General features: G+C 32.5%; 1 protein-coding gene across 1 annotated transcript in view; it reads right to left on the bottom strand.

Moving 5' to 3' along the window:
* The window catches only part of LOC143079894 (uncharacterized), a 79452-nt gene that overhangs the window by 15786 nt on the left and 42919 nt on the right, over window positions 1-20747 (bottom strand). The window contains exons 6-11 of the mRNA XM_076255519.1: window positions 19253-19301; window positions 18901-19004; window positions 18342-18378; window positions 16837-17127; window positions 12140-12288; window positions 10051-10388 (exon numbers count right to left, since the gene is read on the bottom strand). Coding sequence (XP_076111634.1) covers window positions 10051-10388; window positions 12140-12288; window positions 16837-17127; window positions 18342-18378; window positions 18901-19004; window positions 19253-19301 — 968 coding nt within the window. The remainder of the gene's footprint in view (window positions 1-10050; window positions 10389-12139; window positions 12289-16836; window positions 17128-18341; window positions 18379-18900; window positions 19005-19252; window positions 19302-20747) is intronic.

Below are 20747 nucleotides of genomic sequence, written 5' to 3'. Positions count from 1 at the left end.
TGAAATCTGGGCCAAATTTTAGTTATAGAACAGTAATTTTGTTCAACCGAAATACTAATAAAAGATTATAAGAGTTTTATTTGGAAGCAATACAGCTTAAAGATACATTTAGGTGAGGTAAGGTTAAAATCAATAAATCAAGAATTTAAAATTGATACTATAAGATGTTAGAGCATATGTTAAGGATAAAATAACCTAATAATATTGATAGGTCATGGACCTTCTAGTCGAGATATTTGAGATTTAAAATATTGCGGGAAAAGGATGACTCGGACTTTAACCTTATTTTTGCATTGATATATTTGGATCTCAAAACAAAAGAAAGAAAATCAAAGAATCAAAGACCTTTCATGAGCTATTAAGTCTCATATGAAAAAAATAAATGGGTGTTATGGGGCAAATTGTTTTACCTTGTATTGTATGGAAAAACACCAAGGAGTCCGAACATTTGACACGATTGATTGATTGTCGGTTGATCTACGTCCAGTGGCAAATATTTCATGCATTTTCAACGAGAGCAAGTTAACACGTTATGTGAATTTTATTAAAATCGATGATGAACATGAATTTGACAGCTAGTGCCCCTTAAACAGGTACGTAGAGTTCAATTAACAAATTCTGATCTACTGGCATTCAACACCAAATTACTTACTTGCTGTATATTGATAAATGTGATTGTATATTGTCAATACCTTAACATCGTGAATACGTCATATGAGGTGTTGGCTATGTTTGATACGGGGTCACCGGTGGCGGCTTCGAAACAGAGAAAAAAATCCAGGTAAAAAGTGTAGAAATTTGTTGTTGAAAATTTGAGTTGTAAATTCCTTAAAAAGTACTTAATTCCGTTCAACTACTAACATGTAAGTTCGATACGAAAATAGGATAAAATGCATCCGGAAAATTTGTGATCAGTAATTATTATTCGAATAGATGAAGAGCTCTTCATCTATTATCGGTATAAACAAAAACTGAACAAGAAAAGTATTAGTAAACAGACAGAAAGTCGTTGAATTTATTAATTATTTTACAATTGTTTAAATATATAAGAAAATGTTTTAGGCGAATTTTCTTAATTACAGGTAAATGTATTTTATTGTTCAGGAAATGATTTATTCTTCTGGCGGCTTCAAATATTTTTTTTGTCAATAACTTATACACAAGGAGACATTTTTGACTTTTGACAGTATGAACCCCAGTTAATTAGCAAACACAAATTAAGAAACAAAATCGTTTACAATTAAATTTTAAAACAGGCAAAAAGGGGGGGGGGGGGTAATAAACAAATTTTATTTACGCTCACATACTTCTAAAAAGATTTGCATATGTAAGCTGTCTATAGATAATGTTAAATTATTTAAGGAGTTTTGAAAAAAGAATATATACAGTTTAATTTCGACGTCTACTGCTACAAAAAAAAATTGTGATTCTTTTTATAGATTTGGTACACCAGTTTCGACTCAACATTTCTTTTTGAATTGTTAGATGGCAAACTATTTAGGAGAAGATTGTATTTGTTCTTTATGTAATTATGGTGATATTGGCGACGAGATTAATTTATATTATAACAAGGCCTTGTACAAATTCTTGATTATAGAATGTTTAGCAATATAAAAAGACGAAAGTAGACAACCCCTAATTAAGCGGGGTTTCACAAGTTGATCTCCAAGCGGGCCACATTGTACATCGAATAAGATCTATATTTCTCAAAGTTTTCAAAATGGAATAACTTGAATTGAAAATTTCCCACTTAGTGAAAATTTTTGTTATTTCTAAACGTCTTCAATTATTACATACGAAAGAAAAAATTATTTAACATATTCATATATTTTTATAATTTTTTCCAAGGAAACTTTTTTTTGGCAAAGTTTACTTCTATGTGTTTATAACCATCACCAGAGACTTATTCTCTGCCATCACCAATCAGTCCTAATCATTAAAGATCAATTGACCAAATTCAAAGGATGATTGGTATATTGAATATTCTCAGATCGGTCATCCGTGACGTATTCCAAATAACGACGCATGCCGATAGATAGATAGTTAATTAATTAACCTATTGCCATTTAAATTTCATCAAGGGGTGGAAGCAATGAAGGACTTCATTAAACCAGTTACTATACAAATCCTTCAGAATGTATACCCTGAACGCTCACTTAAACTTATATACATGTTAATGTCTGAGACATTTTGGTCTTTTGTGGATAGTTGTCTCATTGGCAATCATACCACATCTTCTTTTTTATATCTTAGTCTGACTTGTAATATCCTGCGTACACCCAGGAGATCCTGAACGGGTTTTAGACGTACCATTATTTTATATGCATATATTTGAAGCTGTTCTTAATCATGTACATGCAAGGTATATTAATATATATGTGTGTATCAGACCAAATGACTTCCCAATTAGCAGAGGCGGATTTGTTTTTTTCCAGCCCCCCCCCCACACACACCTTATCTTGATATGAAAATTTCTGGATCAACCATTGCTTAGTTCTAGTTATCTTAGGTCCTAGTGTGAAATAAAGCCAATGGGAATTGGTCTTTTTAAACACATCTTCATACATGTATACGTTTTCTAACGGGTTTGTTCAGGCAATATTGAAATTATGTTTACTCAATGCGCAGTTACTGAAGTTTATATTTGCTACTTTTCTTCTTAATTTCATATAAATGATTTTTTGATTTTTTTCTTCGAAAAATTTGTGGTGTAGAAATAGGGAATGGACACAGATACCTAATCACATTTAACAAAAGAATTTCTGTGTAATGTCATCAATCTGTATTACACGTAGACAGGATGTTCTCCAGAAAACTATACGTTATACACACTCGAGGGTACACGCACTGTCGTAATGGAAAATTACTGTATGTTATAATTACCTGTAATCAGCTTTGCAACAAATCAGACTGACCATGTCATTACAGTTCAAAAAGATTTTCCTCAAATTAAAATGGAATATTCATTTTTTCTTTAAAATTTTAACTTTAAAAAGTAGACTAGAATATTTTAATATTTTAGACGATAAAGATTTTTTAACATTATGTAAATTTAGAATATGTAACCATAAACTTCCAGTCGAACTTGGAAAAAAAGTTTGGTATCAATAGATATTATAATTTTGAAGTAAAATTACTTTTTTCAATCAACCAACGGTTGCTTTGAAGAAAATTGCTAAGTAAACTTTTTTTTAAGAAGCCAGTTTTGAGATATAAATTGAGAAAATAATGCTTCTGAGATACCTCGAAAGACATTTGAGAGTAAAACATGTTCTTCAAAACCCGATTATAGAAGTGATATAGAAAGACTTCAAGAGGTAAATACCAAAAAGAGAACAATCATATTAATCTGTCTTCTATAAAAGTTACCTTTATTACGGATGTCATTGATTTTTATTGTCATTCTCCGCCATATGTGTATTTTGTTTAATTATAAAATTCAATTATGTTATTAATATAACACTGATGCATTTTAAAAATAATATAAACCGTATATTCTTTAAGGATCTACTTGGGTGAGGTTTTGGAATTCGTGTCAAATGACCCCAAGAGTGACTGGGGAAACGAAACATGGTCACTTGGATTTCTCCCGACCGGAAGTAAAACGCTCGCTTAGGGGGGCGTCCGTTTGGCTGTGCGGGATGTATCAAGTTCGCAATCACGTCCGGTCAGAATAAGGACGTTAAATCCGATGCCCCTTGTAAAGAGGTAAAGAGAGTGCCACGCCCTTTGCACGTTAAGAACCCTTGCAACAACTATTTGAGGGGTCCGTAGGTGGCCTGTTGCAAGGCAAAATGTCTGCCCCTATCCAATATACCCTCGTTTTCCAGTGTCAGTCCAAATTTTCCCGACCATCATCCCGGGTGGCTTCTATTATAACAAGACCTTCCTGTTATTATATAGTGTTGAATTGGTTATTAAAATTTCACGCACAATCTTGGCTTCTTCTTCTTCCAGTAAGCGGCCACCGTCAACTGGTTGACTATTCTGCCACATTTATGGAGTGCGCGCATGTATAAAAAAAAATTTAATTTAACAAAAACAAAAACTAGGTGAATTTTATATACAAGTGCAAATAAAAACATGTCAATTTAATTACTGACGGAGCTGAGCCTTGAAAGATTCAGGACTCGGGGCAGAGACCTTACAGTTGGGCAAGGTGTTCCACTCTCTTATTGTTCTAGGATAGAATGACTCCTTCCGAACTGTAGTTTTGCATGATGGAATTCTGAATGCTTTTTCGTTGTTATTCCTGGAAGGACGTTCGTTTGGTATCAGTTTATTTGATGTAGCAATCTTTACATAGTTGTTATTAAGCTTATACATCATTATCAGTCTGCTCTGTTTTCTTCGTTCTTGTAGTGTAGTCCATTCTAGTTGTTCAAGCATGTCACTAACAGATGAAGTGTTGTGGTATCTGTTAGTAACATACCTTGCTGCCCTCCTTTGGACCATTTCCAATCTATAAATATCATTTAGGCCTGTGGTGGATAATAGTGGCTGATATGCATGAAACCATTATTTCATGAAACTGCATGAGAAAGACTAATCGCATAATACCAGAACCAGAGACTATATATTGTATCTTATGTCTCTGCCAGAACTAAAAAATAAACCACCTTAAGTCCACATAAGAGGGTATGGATGTGAATTAACAGCAGAGGCGGATTTAGGGGGGGAGGGGGCCCGGGCCCCCCTTTTTTTGAAAAAAAATGTTGCTTATACAGGGAATTACTGAAGCGGGCCCCCACTTATGAAAATTTCTGGATCCGCCACTGAACAGAATAGAGAATAACGGACAAAAAAAGCTTTAAGAGAATAATGGGAAAAAGTGTAAGTTATTAAAAATATAGCTAAAAAAAGAAGACAGAAAAAAAGACCCCACCACCCTTTTGCATCAATTTGAGGATTACCCAAGGTTAATTTTACGGCAACTTATTTTATTTTGGGTTAAAGATAAACATAGTCATAATTGACAAGTTTCCTTCCCCTGCATTCTCGATCGCACATGTAAATAGCACGTTGGTCTCAAATAAGACATTGATACATTACAACACTTGCTGTCAGTATATGAAAATATTGATTAAGAAGGTATAGAAAAATAATTCACGCACACTATTATCCACCACAGGCCTAAATCGTTAGTTCACAAACAACGAGGGTGATAAAACCTAGCACTTTGAACACAGCCACCGGCATGGTGCGAATTTGAAAGCTTCCCAAATTAGTACTGCAACTATCCATTTCTACCCATAGAAAACTTTTGCCCTTCATTTATCAGATTTAAAATTAAAAATGTTGATATTAATGGTATCTTAAAATTATTGGGGAATTCAAACCATTCCTATTGTAAGTGAAAAAACTAAATTTATATCAGGGTGATTGAAATGAGGAAAAAGGGGGGGGTGGTGTCAGTTCAGGGCCCCCTTTTTGGAAAATATATACAAGCTCCTCTTAGGCAGTCGGTGTGCGTGGTCTTCAGTTGTATTATCTTAAAAGCTTTACACCTGTAATATTCTAAAGTGTAAATCAAGGGAAATTAATGTAAATTATCTTTGCATTGGGGTCTATTAAAGGGTATTTTTGGGGGAAGAAAGAAGGGAGGGTGAGTCCATGGGAGGTAATCCCAACCCCCTCAATTTGAGAATATGCTATTATCTTGTAAACGGTCCAGATCCCCACCCCTAAACCATATATATTCTTGAATGGGACGATAAAACAAATCAAATGAAATGAAAGGGAGGTCCCTTGGGGTTACCCCACCCTGTTCAATTTGAGAATGTGCTATTATCTTGTAAACTATCAAGATCCCCACCCCTAAACCATATATATTCCTGTAGGGGACAATAAAATTAATGAAATGAAATAAAATGGAAGTCCCTGGGGATCACCCCACCCCTATACCATATATTCTTATGTGGGACAATAAAACTAATCAAATGTAATTAAAAGGAAGTCCCTGGGGGTTACCCCACCCTGTTCAATTTGAGAATGTGCTTTTATCTTGTGAATGATCCAGATCCCCATCCCTAAACCATATATATTCTTGTAGGGGACAATAAAATAAATGAAATAAAATAAAAGGGAAGTCCCTAGGGGGTCACCCCACCCCCTCTAGTTTGAAAACTTGTAAACGGTCAAGATCCCCACCCCTAAACCATATATATATATTCTTGTATGGAACAAAAAACACATCAAATGAAATATAAGGTGAGTCCATGGGGGTCACCCCCACCCCCCTATGTTTGAAAAACTTTTAAATGGTTGAGATCCCCAGTGGTTAGTTGAAAAAATTTCAGGATCCCTAATCTCCACCCTTAAACCGTATATATTCTTGTATGAGACAATAAAACAAATCAAATGAATATGGGATCATCCCCTTTGTCTTGGGTTGGGAACCCCCCTTTTTATAATGTCTGGATCCGCCCGGCATATAATCTAGCTAGCTATAAAGGCTTTATAAATATGAAATAAATCAAACAAGGAAATTAACAGTGCAGGCAACTGTTTTGAATTTTAAAAAAGCCTTTAATAACAATGTTAAATTTTTTGTGCATTTATTTTTTGCTTATTTTCAATAATGGACAAAATTGCATGATTGAAAATTGTATAAGAAAAATCTGCATACATGTTATAGAGACGAAACTGGGAATTTGACAAAGAGAAAACAACCCAACCAAAGAGCAGACAACGGCCAAAGGTCACCTATGGGTCTTCAATGCAATGAGAATATTTCGGCACTGGTCTTCAGCTCATTAATATGTATCCTAAATGAGACTGAGATACAGCTCTCAGTTGCATTAATAAAAACCTCACAATAAGTTCTGAATATCAGAATTAACAGTATTGCAAGATTCTCTCAAAATGTACACATAGAGCTGAGAAACTGTAAAACTAATCATGCTTATTTAACATTAAAGTCTTTGGAATCAATCTTAATATGCATACTCTTGTACAATATACAGGAATATAAGTATGCAAAAGACATATATGGTCTTCAAAAATAAGAGTATCAATGCTATTAATTTATGACAAGATCTTAATCAAGCAATAATTTCGGTTTGTTTAAATATTTCGGAGGTTATTATGACCTCCTTTTTTGTGATGATGTTTTTGTTTTTAAGTTGGGATAATTGTTTGTACCAACAAAAATAAAAACACAAAGTTAATCTAGAATTATGTTTTTATCATTTTTTTATGTTTAGGTTGTCAGCAAGATGAAAAGGACAAATATTGCAGTTCAAAATTCAAAATGTGGATAAGCTGAGGTTCTTGAAAGGTCATACCTTTGCTTCATATTTTGCATGAATGAATTTAAAGTTTATATGATGGATGGCAGAGAAAGAAAAAAAAACTTTTCAATTATCCTGCTCCTGAAGGATAAATGTAAAACATCTTGTTTTCGGTAAGTTTTATGCTCCTGTTTTAATAGTGTTAGTGCATTCATCTGTCCAGTCTTTCCTCTAAATTGTATCCTCTTTAAGTTTTTGGTGCGTGTTCACAATGAATTTCAGTAAGTAACTTGTGGATTTACATGTTTATACTCAAAATTTAGTACTAATATTAATGAGATTTTAGCATGACATCCTGGAAAATGCTTGTTAATCATGTTTATGTTCCAGAACAATGAGTATTTGGACTGTACGCGTACAGTCTGCCCAATTTTAAGAAGTTGGTCAAGTTTATTAGAAACAAATGTACAGTACAGATCAACATAACTGAAATCTTTAATAGATTAATACAAAAAGTTTGCAGTTGAAATAAAAACACATGTTTGGTTGAGCTGGTACTAGACACTTTTTTTTACATAAATAAGGCCGTTAGTTTTCTCGTTTGAATTGTTTTACATTGTCTTATCGGGGCCTATTATAGCTGACTATGCGGTATGGGTTTTGCTCATTGCTGAAGGCCGTACGGTGACCTATAGTTGTTAACGTCTGTGTCATTTTGGTCTTTTGTGGATAGTTGTCTCATTGGCAATCATACCACATCTTCTTTTTTATACTACAAGTATACTCAAATGGTCTGACTGTATGCATATGGTGGGACTGTAAGTGTATACTTTTATGTTCTGGACCGTAAACGTACGGTCCAAAAACTGATATGATCTGGAACATTTATACATGTCTTAAAATTAATATCAAACACATTGTTTTTTTTTTAACTTGGTAATAAGTTATTCGATAGAACTATAATGTTTTGAGATTATCAAAATCAAAAATATCCCATTTTTACATTTGATAAAGAAGAAGATTATTGATGTATGTATAAATGTATATTAAAATGAGACGGCAAGCCAACAACACAAAAAATAAGGATAAAACAATATAATTTTTTGTATCAATGTTATAATTTCCAATAAATCCAAAGGTATTTTTTGATTGAAATAAAACACAAGTTGAAATCTGTCAGAACTTTAAAAGTGTAAAGAAATATTGTTTCTGTTGTCTGCATTTTGTATAATATATTGCAAATTCTTGTGAATAATGGAATGTTATTATAGTTGCCTAAAGTTTTAACATTGATCTTTATATATATATATATATATATAACTTGGGAAAATACCCAAATGTTATAAAGAAGAATAAATTAATTGATTGTTATATAATATAAGAATAGGAAGATGTGGTATATTGCTAATTTGACAACTCTCCATCAGAGACCAAAGGATGTAGGAGGTTAGCAACTGATGACACTGGACAACCTTTAACATTCAGTTAAATCCATACTGCATAGCTATTTTTACTGAAAATCATATTATTGCTACATGTATGCAAACAATTTTGTATAATACATAACTTCTCTTTTTCAGAAGGATTGAAATTCATCACCTAGAATAAATGGAGAAAACATAGATACAAGACCAGAATAAATTCAAAGACAAAAGTTGGATCAGTTATTATTTTCATCACTCAGTCAATGATTTGAAGTTCTTTTAAATACCAAAAGATATTGAAACCACAATAATGTCAAAGTTCTGTGCTGAATGACCAAAAAGTGGACTATATAGATACCATCAAACAATGTTGGATGATAAGAAACTATTAATGTTTTGTGTGGAGGGATATTGTGAAAAAAAATAGATTTACTTAAATAGCTATTAGTATGTTAACCCTAAAAATAGAGCTTTTCATTGATTTCAAATGGTAAATAATTGTGTTTCAAAAAAGTATTCTATAATTCATGAATAAACATATATTGATACTTACATTATCTGCTTTGTTGTTTAAAAGTTTAGTTTTGAACAGTTATAGAACAATATGTTGAATTAACATTTCCAAAGAAAAAAAGATATTCAATTAAAAAGATTCATCTTATAATTTTACTACCAAATAGAATACATTGTACCATACACATTACTGTATATTTATATCTATATATTTAAAACTTGAATCCCATAGGATTTTAATTTGTCCCATGGGATATTAAAAATCCCATGGGATAATTACAGTCCCATGGGATTTTTTTTGTCCCATGGGACTACAATTATCCCATGGGACAAATAAAAATCCCATGGGATTTAACCAAAATCCCATGGGATAATGGTCAATCCCATGGGATTTTGCCCTGTCCCATGGGATATTGAAAATCCCATGTTTTTATAAATCAAATAGCAAAATAAATATAATAGTAACAGTAGAAAACCAATGAAATTATTGAATCCCATGTAATTCCGCACATTTTGGTTATATTCATGACATTGTAGCTCTTGTTTGAGGCGGCGGCGGATTTGCAAATGAGTGTTTTGCAAATTTAAAGTGTCCAGTGTTTATTCATTAGTATTTGAGTCTTTTAGTGTAAATATAATATTTCGATTCTGGTATCTATGATGAGTTAATTTGTATCAAACAAAACATATGATGATCCTTAATATTACTATCCATCAGATTGTCACGATCGGCACTTTGACTTTATAGTTCTTTTTAATTGTGTCACATAAAGTTACTTTTAACCTTGTTGAATCAAGTTTTTTGTGTAATTTATCCTTATTTGAAATGTATCTAAAATAGTTCATTCATAATGAAAAGTAAACTATATTTCAGGTCTTACCGTTTGAGATACCATGTAATATGGGTTTCATTATCACCCTTGAAAGGAAGGTCTCCTATAGGAGCAAGTTCTTCCCAAAAGTTATTGTGTGGCTTTAAACTGGCAAATATGGTATTGAGAAAGGACGATTTGCCACATCGGGGAGGCCCTATTACTGCAATCGTCAAAGGTCGTAGTGGGATCAAATTCCATTTTATCAAGTCCTTTCTGTACGGATTACCCAGGAGGCTCTTGCAAATTTCCAAAAGTCTTTCTCTTTCTTCAAATAATGGATCTTTTTCGGGTGTAGATGCAACAATTACAGGTACGCTTGGAATTTTTGATTGAAATTCAGAGACCTGAAAAGTATTATTTAGATACTAAGACAAATACTGATAGATTGAGTATGTATATATATATAATTATTCATAAAATTATTAGTAAAATAATTAACAAGTTAACAGTTCCAGTTCTATCGATTTCATCCTTCCATTGGGACTTTTCAGGATAACTGTTATAGCGTCGTTGTGATGAAATAACGTTCCATTTCCTTTCGCTAGGCTTCATCTATTTACCAGATTTGTTATCTCATAAGCAACACGACGGGTGCCACATGTGGAGCAGGATCTGCTTACCTTTCCGGAGCTCCTGAGATCACCCTTAGTTTTTGATAGGGTTCGTGTTGTTTATTCTTTATTTTTCTATGTTGTGTTATGTGTACTATTGTTTGTCTGTTTCTCCTATTCATTTTTAGCCATGGCGATGTCAGTTTATTATCGATTTATGAGTTTGACTGTCCCTCTGGTATCTTTCGTCCCTCTTTCATTCCGTCTACATTTAAAAATAGGTATTATTTGAAAAAAAATTACCACATGTGTCAAAATGGACACTAATTGGCGAGTTTCTGTATTGCGGGTGTTTTATTTGTTCTTTATGAACTCGCACTTGTTCACAGCGGCTATTCCCTGTCTGTCCAATAGAAAGTCAACAATTGAACCTAATTTGATTATTTATTTATCCAACTTTTAATTTTAACCTTTTCTGTTAAAAGGTTGCACATGCAAAAAACATGTTCATTTGCATGGTGAAGGTCGTACGGTAGCCTATAGTTGCTAATCCCCACTTCATTTGAACTTTAGTAAATAGTTGTCTCATTGGCAATGATAACACATCGCCTTATTTTTAGAATATTAAAATAGTGCTTATAAGTCAATAATCCAATCTAATTTGAATCCGTATTTAGCCTTATCCGTGTTTTATTCATATCGATATTTATGTTCATATTGGGTCATATGCGCATCAGGAGTCATCGGAGGTAATTTCGATGGTTAAATATATGGCATCTAGTCTACAATGCTGATACATAATACGCGTATAACGAGTGCGTCTTATGTTGTAACCATACTATCAAATATGTATACCTAATCTACTAGCTTTTGCAAAGATATTATAAATCTATTTATTTTCACGTTTAATTTGTTTGGTACTTTAATCTTAGTACCCTTTTGCCCATCGCACTTTAGCGTAAGACACCATCGTACTTTGGCAAACAAACAATCATCGTACTTTAGCGTAAGACACCATCGTTTTTTGGCAAACAAACAACCATCGTACTTTAGCGTAAGACACCATCGTACTTTAGCGTAGACCATCGCACTTTTGCGTGACCATCGCACTTTAGAGTACCATCGCACTTAAGAGTCCTACACATATCTTATAGTATGTTATAAATTAAATATGAGAATATAGAAATGACAGCTGATTATGTATTAGATCTAATCAAATAATAGATATTGAGATATATGGGGCAGAAAAGTGTCTATCTTTGCCTGGTCTTTATGACCAAAAGTTAAAAAATGCTTATCAACCTTTCCATGTTGTGTGAAGGTGTTTAGTAACTTTTTGTTTACCAATGCAAAATTTTATAACTGTGCAAAATGAATTGATTACTAGTTTTAATTTAATGTAAGGTAAATATTTGACCATTTGCAAACTTACTAAAGATCAATTTCTAACACATAGCGGAAAAACAATAAACACTTGTTGCGGTTGTTCAATCAATCGATTGTATTGCACTAATCGCCATAAAATATTGACACACAAATCTTACCTTTTTTGAGGTATACATTCTCGTTTCTAAATCCATATCAAATGAGCCTTTACATATTTTGTTTTTATGTCTTAGAAAGTCATACATAGTTCCATGAACCTTTTCACACACTCCACATATTAACTTGTCCTCTTTTGTGTATGTACTGACTGCAAATATTACAGAAAGAACTATGATAAGTCTGTTTCATAATACAACAATGCCAGTATGTTGACATTGGGTATTTTTTTGTTAACTTTTTTATATGTATTGCAGCCACCTTATTTGTGAATTATGAGGTGAATAACTTCAAACTATCAGTAGCAAAAATGCATCATACTTTTACTCTTTTGGGGTGAGTTCAAAGATCAAGACTCTATGTATCGATTTCAAAAGACCTGCGTATATGATTTACACAATTTAAATGTGAGTATGTTCGCTTCAATTCACAGTAAACATCAAGCTTCAGTGCTTTTGAAGATACTATTTTTACACTAAAATAGGATGCACCTATTGCAGAGTTTTACAATATTAAGGTGTACTGGTACCTCTAACACATTACAGATCCCGTTTGGTACTCATTATAGAAATTTCGGTATCTTTGGTATGGAAAGACGGGTTTCTTTGACAAATATAAAAAATAATTGTAAAACTGCTTAAAGTGGTGGTTTAACCTGTACATGCTTTTGATAAACAAAAACAGATACTGCCTCTAAGGGAGCTACCATTTGATTTTTATGGGGGGGCTAGGATGAAAAATTTTGTCCTGCATTTTTTTTAGTAGTAATCTCTGTCCTGCCTTTTTATTTTTCCCTCTAATTGGTCCTGCATTTTTTTTTATTAGTTTATCCTGACTTTTTTTACCTAAATTGCCATCCTGCCTTTTTTTTTTGCAAAGTGTCTCATCCTGCCTTTTTTTTTTTACTCAAAATTCCATTCCTGCCTATTTTTTTCAAATTTCATCCTAGCCCCCCCCCCCCATAAAAATCAAATGGTAGCTCCCTAAGAGAGAAAATAAAGGGAAATAAAGAGGTGTAATTGAAAAAACGAGCTGATTGTGAAAAATTACTCATTTTACATTTTGTTTACCACAATTATTTTTAAATTTGTGTATCATTCTAATAGATTTTCTGTTTATTGAAAATAACAGATTTAAAAAAAACACGAAATTTCGCTGATATTTTTTTCTGATAAGCAGAAAAAAAGAGATTCAATAAAGAAAAATAGAAAAATGCTTGGATGATAAACAGGGCTTTGAATAGGCCTTTTCGATACGATATAATTTTGAAGCTTTTTTTTTTATCTTACTGTTGGTTATATTGTTCTGTTTAAAAAGTGTACTTTTCCCATAAAAAAATTAATACCGAAAAATAGTTGTATAATTCTTTTTCTCAATTTTTCAAAAATAATATAAACAATACGCCTTCATATATAAGTTATCAAAAATGAAACAACAGAAAATCACCATGCATATGCAATATTTATATATAAATTATACATATATAAGTCTTAAGATGAAAATGCCAGACAATACATAATTATAGATTTTACCACTGCATCAAGTGTGATTGTATGTATCCACTCAAGACTGTACATTTTCAAATTTAAAACGGGAGGCTCGCAGAGAGTTGTAAAGATTTATAATTTAACTGTTAAGAGTGGATCAGTATCGTATTACTGGAGATTTTGTGATGAAATCTGCTTCTCTTATGATTTTTGGACGATACACAGACAATTTTAATACTTCTTTTCGAATGATTTGCTAAAAGGTGTGACTTTCCATTTGAAGTCATCCTACATGGTCGCTTTTTTCATGCTGTCACGATAGAAATTCAGATGGGAGCAATACCACCTGACGTCATAATTGAATTTTTACCAATGAAGAACAGAGATCAAACATTTGTCAAACGAACTACACGTTGATTAATTATAGAATAGCTAATCGAATAATTTAATTAGAGAAACATATTCAACGAGTGACCGAACAACACATTTATTCACGATGTACGTAGCTCATGAGTTAATTATCAGTGTTGTTCGGTCACCAAGTGAATATTTTCGATTTTTGTATTATTTAATTAGTTGTTCTTTTTCATATATTTTTTTATGATATTAAAGGTAAAATGAATTGAACTTTACTTTTTTCTACGCATTCATAGTTTGTTCTGATCCGACGTCATCGACGTCCTTTCAACATCTATAGTTGTATGACGTCAGAGGAGTGAAATATCCACGTTTCTCTTATTTTTCGTCAATTCATCCCTTTCTGCACCCATTGTATAAAAAAATTTAATCAACGTGTGGTTAGTTTGATCTCAGTACTTCATTGGTTAAAATCCGATTATGACGTCGAATTTTCTTGCTTTCCTCTGAATTTCCAATTGTGACGGCATGAAAAAGGCGACCATGTCTGATGACGTAACATAGAAAGACACATCTTTTTGCAGATCATTCGAAAAAAAGGAATAAGTTTGCCTGCATAATTTAAGAAAATCATTAGATAAACAGATTCCAACACCAAATCTCGTGTAATACGATACTTATCCACTCTCGACAGGATTTTAAATATTTAAAACGCTCGGGCAAGCATCGCGTTCTAAATTTGAAAACTTATCTGTCTCGAGTGGATAAATATCATTTTACACTCGATGCAGTGGTAAAATCTATTTTTTTCACACGTATAAAATTGTCGGTTTTTATTTCACTGGAAAAATCTTACGTAATTCATTTCAACCAAACTTATTGTTTATATAAATATATAATAAACAGCTGCGCCATGAGCGCATGATACGCCCGACGTCTTGTGTGGAAGTTTTATGCAATAATCATAAATAGTTTCTGAGGAAGTTTTAAGCAATAACAATTTATTGTTTTTGAGACACGGCGGGACATGTGAAACCCCCCCCACCCCCACCCTGTTTTTTTTTTTACGAATATCACTAAAATAAAATTTTGAATCAAACCAAAAAGTATACAGATCTTTAAATTAGTATAACAAAGAAGTGTGTACAGTTTCAAGCAATAATCATAAATTGTTTTTGAGATATGGCGCGACATGTAAAAAAAAACCCTCCCCTTTTTTACAAAATACTCAATAACTCAAAAATAAAATTTTGAGTCATCACTAGAAAGTATACAGATCTTTAGATTAATATAACAAAGAAGTGTGTAAAGTTTTAAGCAATAATCATAAATCGTTTTTGAGATACGGAACGACATGTAAAAAAACCCTCCCCCTTTTTTACAAAATACTCAATAACTCAAAAATGAAATTTTGAATCATCATCAAAAAGTATACAGATCTTTAGATTAATATAACAAAAAAGTGAGTAAAGTTTTAAGCAATAATCAAAAATCGTTTTTGAGATACGACGCAACATGTAAAAAAAACCCCTCCCCCTTTTTTACAAAATACTCAAAAACTCAAAAATGAAATTTTGAATCATCACTTAAAAGTATACAGATATTAAGATTAATATAACTAAGAAGTGTGTAAAGTTTTAAGCAATAATCAAGAAACGTTTTTGAGATACGGTGCGACATGGGAAAAAAAACACACCCCTGTTTTAGTTACAAAGTGCCGTAACCAGGGTTGGCAAAAACCCGGGTTTTATGAGTATTGCCCAGCCCAGTGGGAAATACTGGGAAAACCCGGGTTTTACTGGGTTTTAGTGGGTAATACTGGGCAATACTGGGTAATATAAAATACTGGTCTGAATTTTATAGAGTATTCAGTGATCAAACACAAATTTATACATTTAAGATATATATATAACCTTTTTTTGTTTGTCTGGATTAGTAAAACTGTAAATCATCAAGCAAAAAACTTTTTTTTAAATAAATATAACTCCTATTAAGAATTGACAAATACATGTAAAAAAAATTTAAATAATGTATATGTACTGTCACTAATTAGTAAATAATTATTCAGATTTGTTTATGTAACAATAATCAGCCCTTTCAATTCTATAAGTGTTAATGGCATGACCCCTTAGGGTGTTTATTTAGCAATATGACAAATGTATGAATGTAAAACAATTGAAATTAACAATTCACTTAAACATTGCAATAATTGTTTTTTTCAAAGTATGGATTATTGAAACAATGCTTGGTAATTAACAAGGTTTTCTTAAATGTGCAAATCTAGTATTCTGTCTACATAGAAGGGAATAAAATTGAATTTTCATTATTTTAGAAACAACTGTCAACGGTTATCTGTATAAAAAGTATATATTTAGCTGTAATACTATGAAACTACACCAAGACTTTACTATTTTGTGTTAAAATAAGCTTAAAAAATCATATTGCCCAGTAATGCCCAGTATTTCCCATTTCTGGGAGTATTGCCCAGCCCGGGAAAACCCGGGTTTTCCCACCCGGGAATTCCCGGGCGGGTAATACTTTGCCAACCCTGGCCGTAACTCAAAAAATTTAAATCTTATTTTCACCAAAAAGTATACAGATCGTTTGACCATCATAAGAAACAACTATATTAAGTTTCATGAATTTTGGGTAAGTCGTTCTCAAGTTACGGTGCGACATGTTTACGCCGGACAGACGGACAGACAGACAGACGGACGTACAGACAGACAGACGGATGGACAACAGACATTTGTACATTATAATACGTCCCGTCAAAATTTTGACGGGCGTATAAAAATCACTTATTTACAGAAGTTTGCAAATGGTACATTATAATAAGCAAACAGACTGCTTACCATCATGTATATCTACCATTGTTAAGAAAAGTCTAACACTGATAGGTTCTGTTTCTTCTTGTACACTCTTCGCAAAAAGGTTGGTTAGAAGTTGGTCAATGCCTTCCAGGAAACTATCTGTGCTTTCAAATAATCTTGTAGCTAGTTCAATCCATAAAATAAGTGATCCTGTTGTAATAAGATAAACTTTTGCGTCCTCAGTACTTACTTCGTCTGGCCGTGGTATTTCTTCATTATTTTTCTTTTTATTATTTAGAATTGACACTGTTAGTCTTACTGTATTATGTTGCCCTATTCACATATAACAAAAACAAAACATGAAATGAAATAAAAACAAATTACTAAAATACACAGAAATCTTAATATTGTATTCGACAATGACATTTTATACTAAACCAAAAAAGTAATAATAGAGCTTACCGTTGAAGTTCATGATAAGTGACGTTATATCCTTTAAATTGCTTTAATAAGTGGGGTGCAACCGATATACAAAGATGTATTACCAGCATAGGCAGTACATGTATAAGTCATGTTTTGATTAATCAAAATTCTCTTTTGAAGAGAACAAAAAAATAATAATACCAATACAAATATATGCCTATTTCTACAAGAGCAAGAAAAATAACATTCAAAATAGCCATTAAAAGTTAATTGAAAAATAGGAAGTCGAAGAGAAACCAAAAACTTCATTCCAAACATGAAAATCAACAAACAGAGGAACAACATTACATAGAATAGATAAAATGTGCAACATCAAACAATTTTGAAAATGGATGAAAGTGCTTCTAAAGGATGTTATATGCAAGAAAACGATAACGGTTAAATTAAACGATTTCCTATTCCATCTATGATGCCAAAGTTTAAAAACGGACCAATAATCGGCAACTAACTCGAGATTCCGTCTGTAAACTGTTTGCATGGATGACTTTATTATTACCATTGGAAACCCTTGTTTCAATGTGAACTGCCAAAATGTTGCTATAAAGTTCACAACTGGGAAGCAGTTTAGCATTACTTTTATCGTTAAGGTTTACTCTAAACCTACTCTCGTTTGCAGTGTCATGGTGTAAGTTTAAGATACCACTTAATCAATTCTTATAAGAGAAATGGAATAGGAAATGTTTTATTCGATAACATATGTTTGATGTCAATACTTGGTAGAGTTTGTGTTGTTTCATATTAATGAATTTTAAAACTCAAAAAGGACCTTATCACTTCTTAAAGATCCATGAGCGATTTTTAAAGAATATGAAAGTTAGTATTTTTCAACCATTATATTAACGGAATAGGTAAAATTATAACTTTGCTCTTTTATTCCTGGGATTAGAAGTGTGTTTGCATCGAAACTCAAGGTAGTTCTTTCCGTTGTTTGATTTTAAGGAAGAATAATCAATTTATTGAATTTCATATTTAAGTTATAACATATATAATCATTCTACAAGTAAAACAAATAATTAGAAAATGAGTTTAATTTAAAAGGGAATGTTAAGGCTTTATATATTTACCATCAACTTGTTTTCCTCCAGATTCGTTTCCAGCAGTCTGTAAATATAAATATGCTTTGTTTGAAATATTTTGATACAACTACATATCAGCTTAGACCACCCGCCCCCCCCCCCCCCCCCACAACGAGATACCAAAACAAAAACATTTCACTTATAAAATATTATTAAATCCGATGAAAATACGATCGTTTAATTTGCTCTGTTAGATTGACCTTTGTGCAAGTTTTTTATCAGCCAATCACAGAATCATTCCAAGTAAAACGCTGCACGTGGTTTCCCCATACACAGTAGCAGTCACCTTAATTCATGGACAAAGATAAAAATACAACAAGAATCACGAGAAAAAAACGAATTAAATACTAGTAGTGCATTTATGAAATGCTCTATAAGGTTTTAAGATTTTTGCCATTGAAAATAAATAGGAACGATGCAGACAATTTATGTGAGAAACATAAAATGTTCGAAACATAAAATGTAACAAAACTTTGAATTTTTGAAATACTAAGGATTTTCTACCTCAGGTATAGATTACCTTAGCTGTATTTGAATATGAATATACCTGTTTCCTGCATGGCTTTGATTCATCTTTTATATGCTCAAAAAATGTATTCAAATTTCTGTATTTGGTTTGACATCCGCCACATATAAACAGGTCTTTCTCTTCTGCAATTCAATATGTATAAATTCGTTTTAATGATATATGTTTGTACAATCAACATTCATAAAGCATAGTTATATTCTATATGATTGATTGAAATATCTAATAGACTAGTGGTATTCTACAATTACCGTTTCCCTTAACATTATTTGTTAAAAGATAAACTGAACTGTGTATGACAGTTCTTTCTGATTTACAAGAATAATATACTTTTGGAAGTCAAACACCTCTATTCAAAATCCTTTATAGCTACCTTTGCGATCGTCTACTGTGTCTGTATCTTTTTTGGATTGCAGTTTTGTCTGGAAAATATAAGCTTACGTAAGATAGCTTTGGAAATATCCGTAACACATTATTGATTTTAATTCTTCCATGAAATCATATCATTCTTTTTTCAAAAATTAAAATATAATGTTTATTCCAATAGGTATCAAGCAAGTCACAGGATATTCAACCTCCTGATGCTAAATTTGTTTTTATAAATCATGGCAAAGTACGTTTGTGTGCCTAGAATGTTTTGTTATGGTCAATCTATAGATTTCAAAAGAAAATTACTGTCTAGCAAATGCTTTTCATAACTCTCGAGGAGTCAATAGAGATAAAACATCTCAATATATTTTATTTATTTCGGAAATATTTGGTACAATCTTAAAAGCAGAAATACTCCCGCAATCCCTTTGAAAGGATATAAAAGTAATCAAACAAATTCAATCGTAATTCAATAAATCTACCATTAAACAGAACAATCTACACTAGTGACTCTAAGTAGACTGTGTCCTACGACCAAGTAGAATTTAGAATGGAAATTGGGAATGTGTCAAAGAGACAGCAACCCGACCAAACAGCAGACAACAGCCGAAGGCCACCAGTTTAGGTGCATATGATGTTTGTTACTCTGCAGTATTATATACACATGGAAAAAAGTATTGCAACACCAAATTGAAATTGAAATTAAAAAAACACTTTTTATTTTTTTGTGATATAATTTGGTAAAATAGAACTACTTAAACATTATTTAAGTATCACCTGAGTTTAATCAATAAATATCGACTCGGTAAGTTTTTATCTGCACATGCAGCTACTGTACCCGTAAACAGCAAAACAGGTGTTTTCATCCTCATTGTTTTCAACACTTTAAATAACCAAAATTTTAAAGTTATGTGATTGACACCTTGTAATGGGTCATCGACAACTCTTAACTGCAGCAAGATGACAGATTATCAGCATGAGTGAAGCAGGAGGTCGCTGTAATAACTGCACGTATTGTTGGTCATCACCATTCCACTAGAAGTCGTTTTGAGAATTAAAAATGGCACTTAGCGATGTTAAAGACCTTCCGAAATAAAGAAGACCCTCTATACCATTTGCTAGGGAAAATCAAGCATAAAAAAGGTTGGTCAGAAGGAAACCCCTTGCATACAATACAATCCAAAAAAGAGAGTGTTTGGCATACAGGGACCTTTTAACAAGAACTGTTCGAGATTGACTCATCGCTACTGGTTATCGTGCGATAAGACCATTTCGGAGACCTTTGTTCACGAACAGACACACAGTTTTCCGTATCCAATGTAGTGCAGAGCTCGCTAAAATTGAAAATTAGCATCATGGAGGAAGATTCATTGTTCCAATGGAATTCGGGTCATCTTCCGTGGACGGATCGTAGCCCAGATTTGAACCATATCGAGCATATATGGGACACTATTGGGCGGGAAGTGCGCGAAAGGACACCCCAGTTCAAACACATCATG

This window comes from Mytilus galloprovincialis, chromosome 6 (genome assembly GCF_965363235.1).
Source record: "Mytilus galloprovincialis chromosome 6, xbMytGall1.hap1.1, whole genome shotgun sequence".
Taxonomy (NCBI): Eukaryota; Metazoa; Mollusca; class Bivalvia; order Mytilida; family Mytilidae; genus Mytilus; species Mytilus galloprovincialis.
This window is presented reverse-complemented; position numbering and strand designations above follow the sequence as displayed.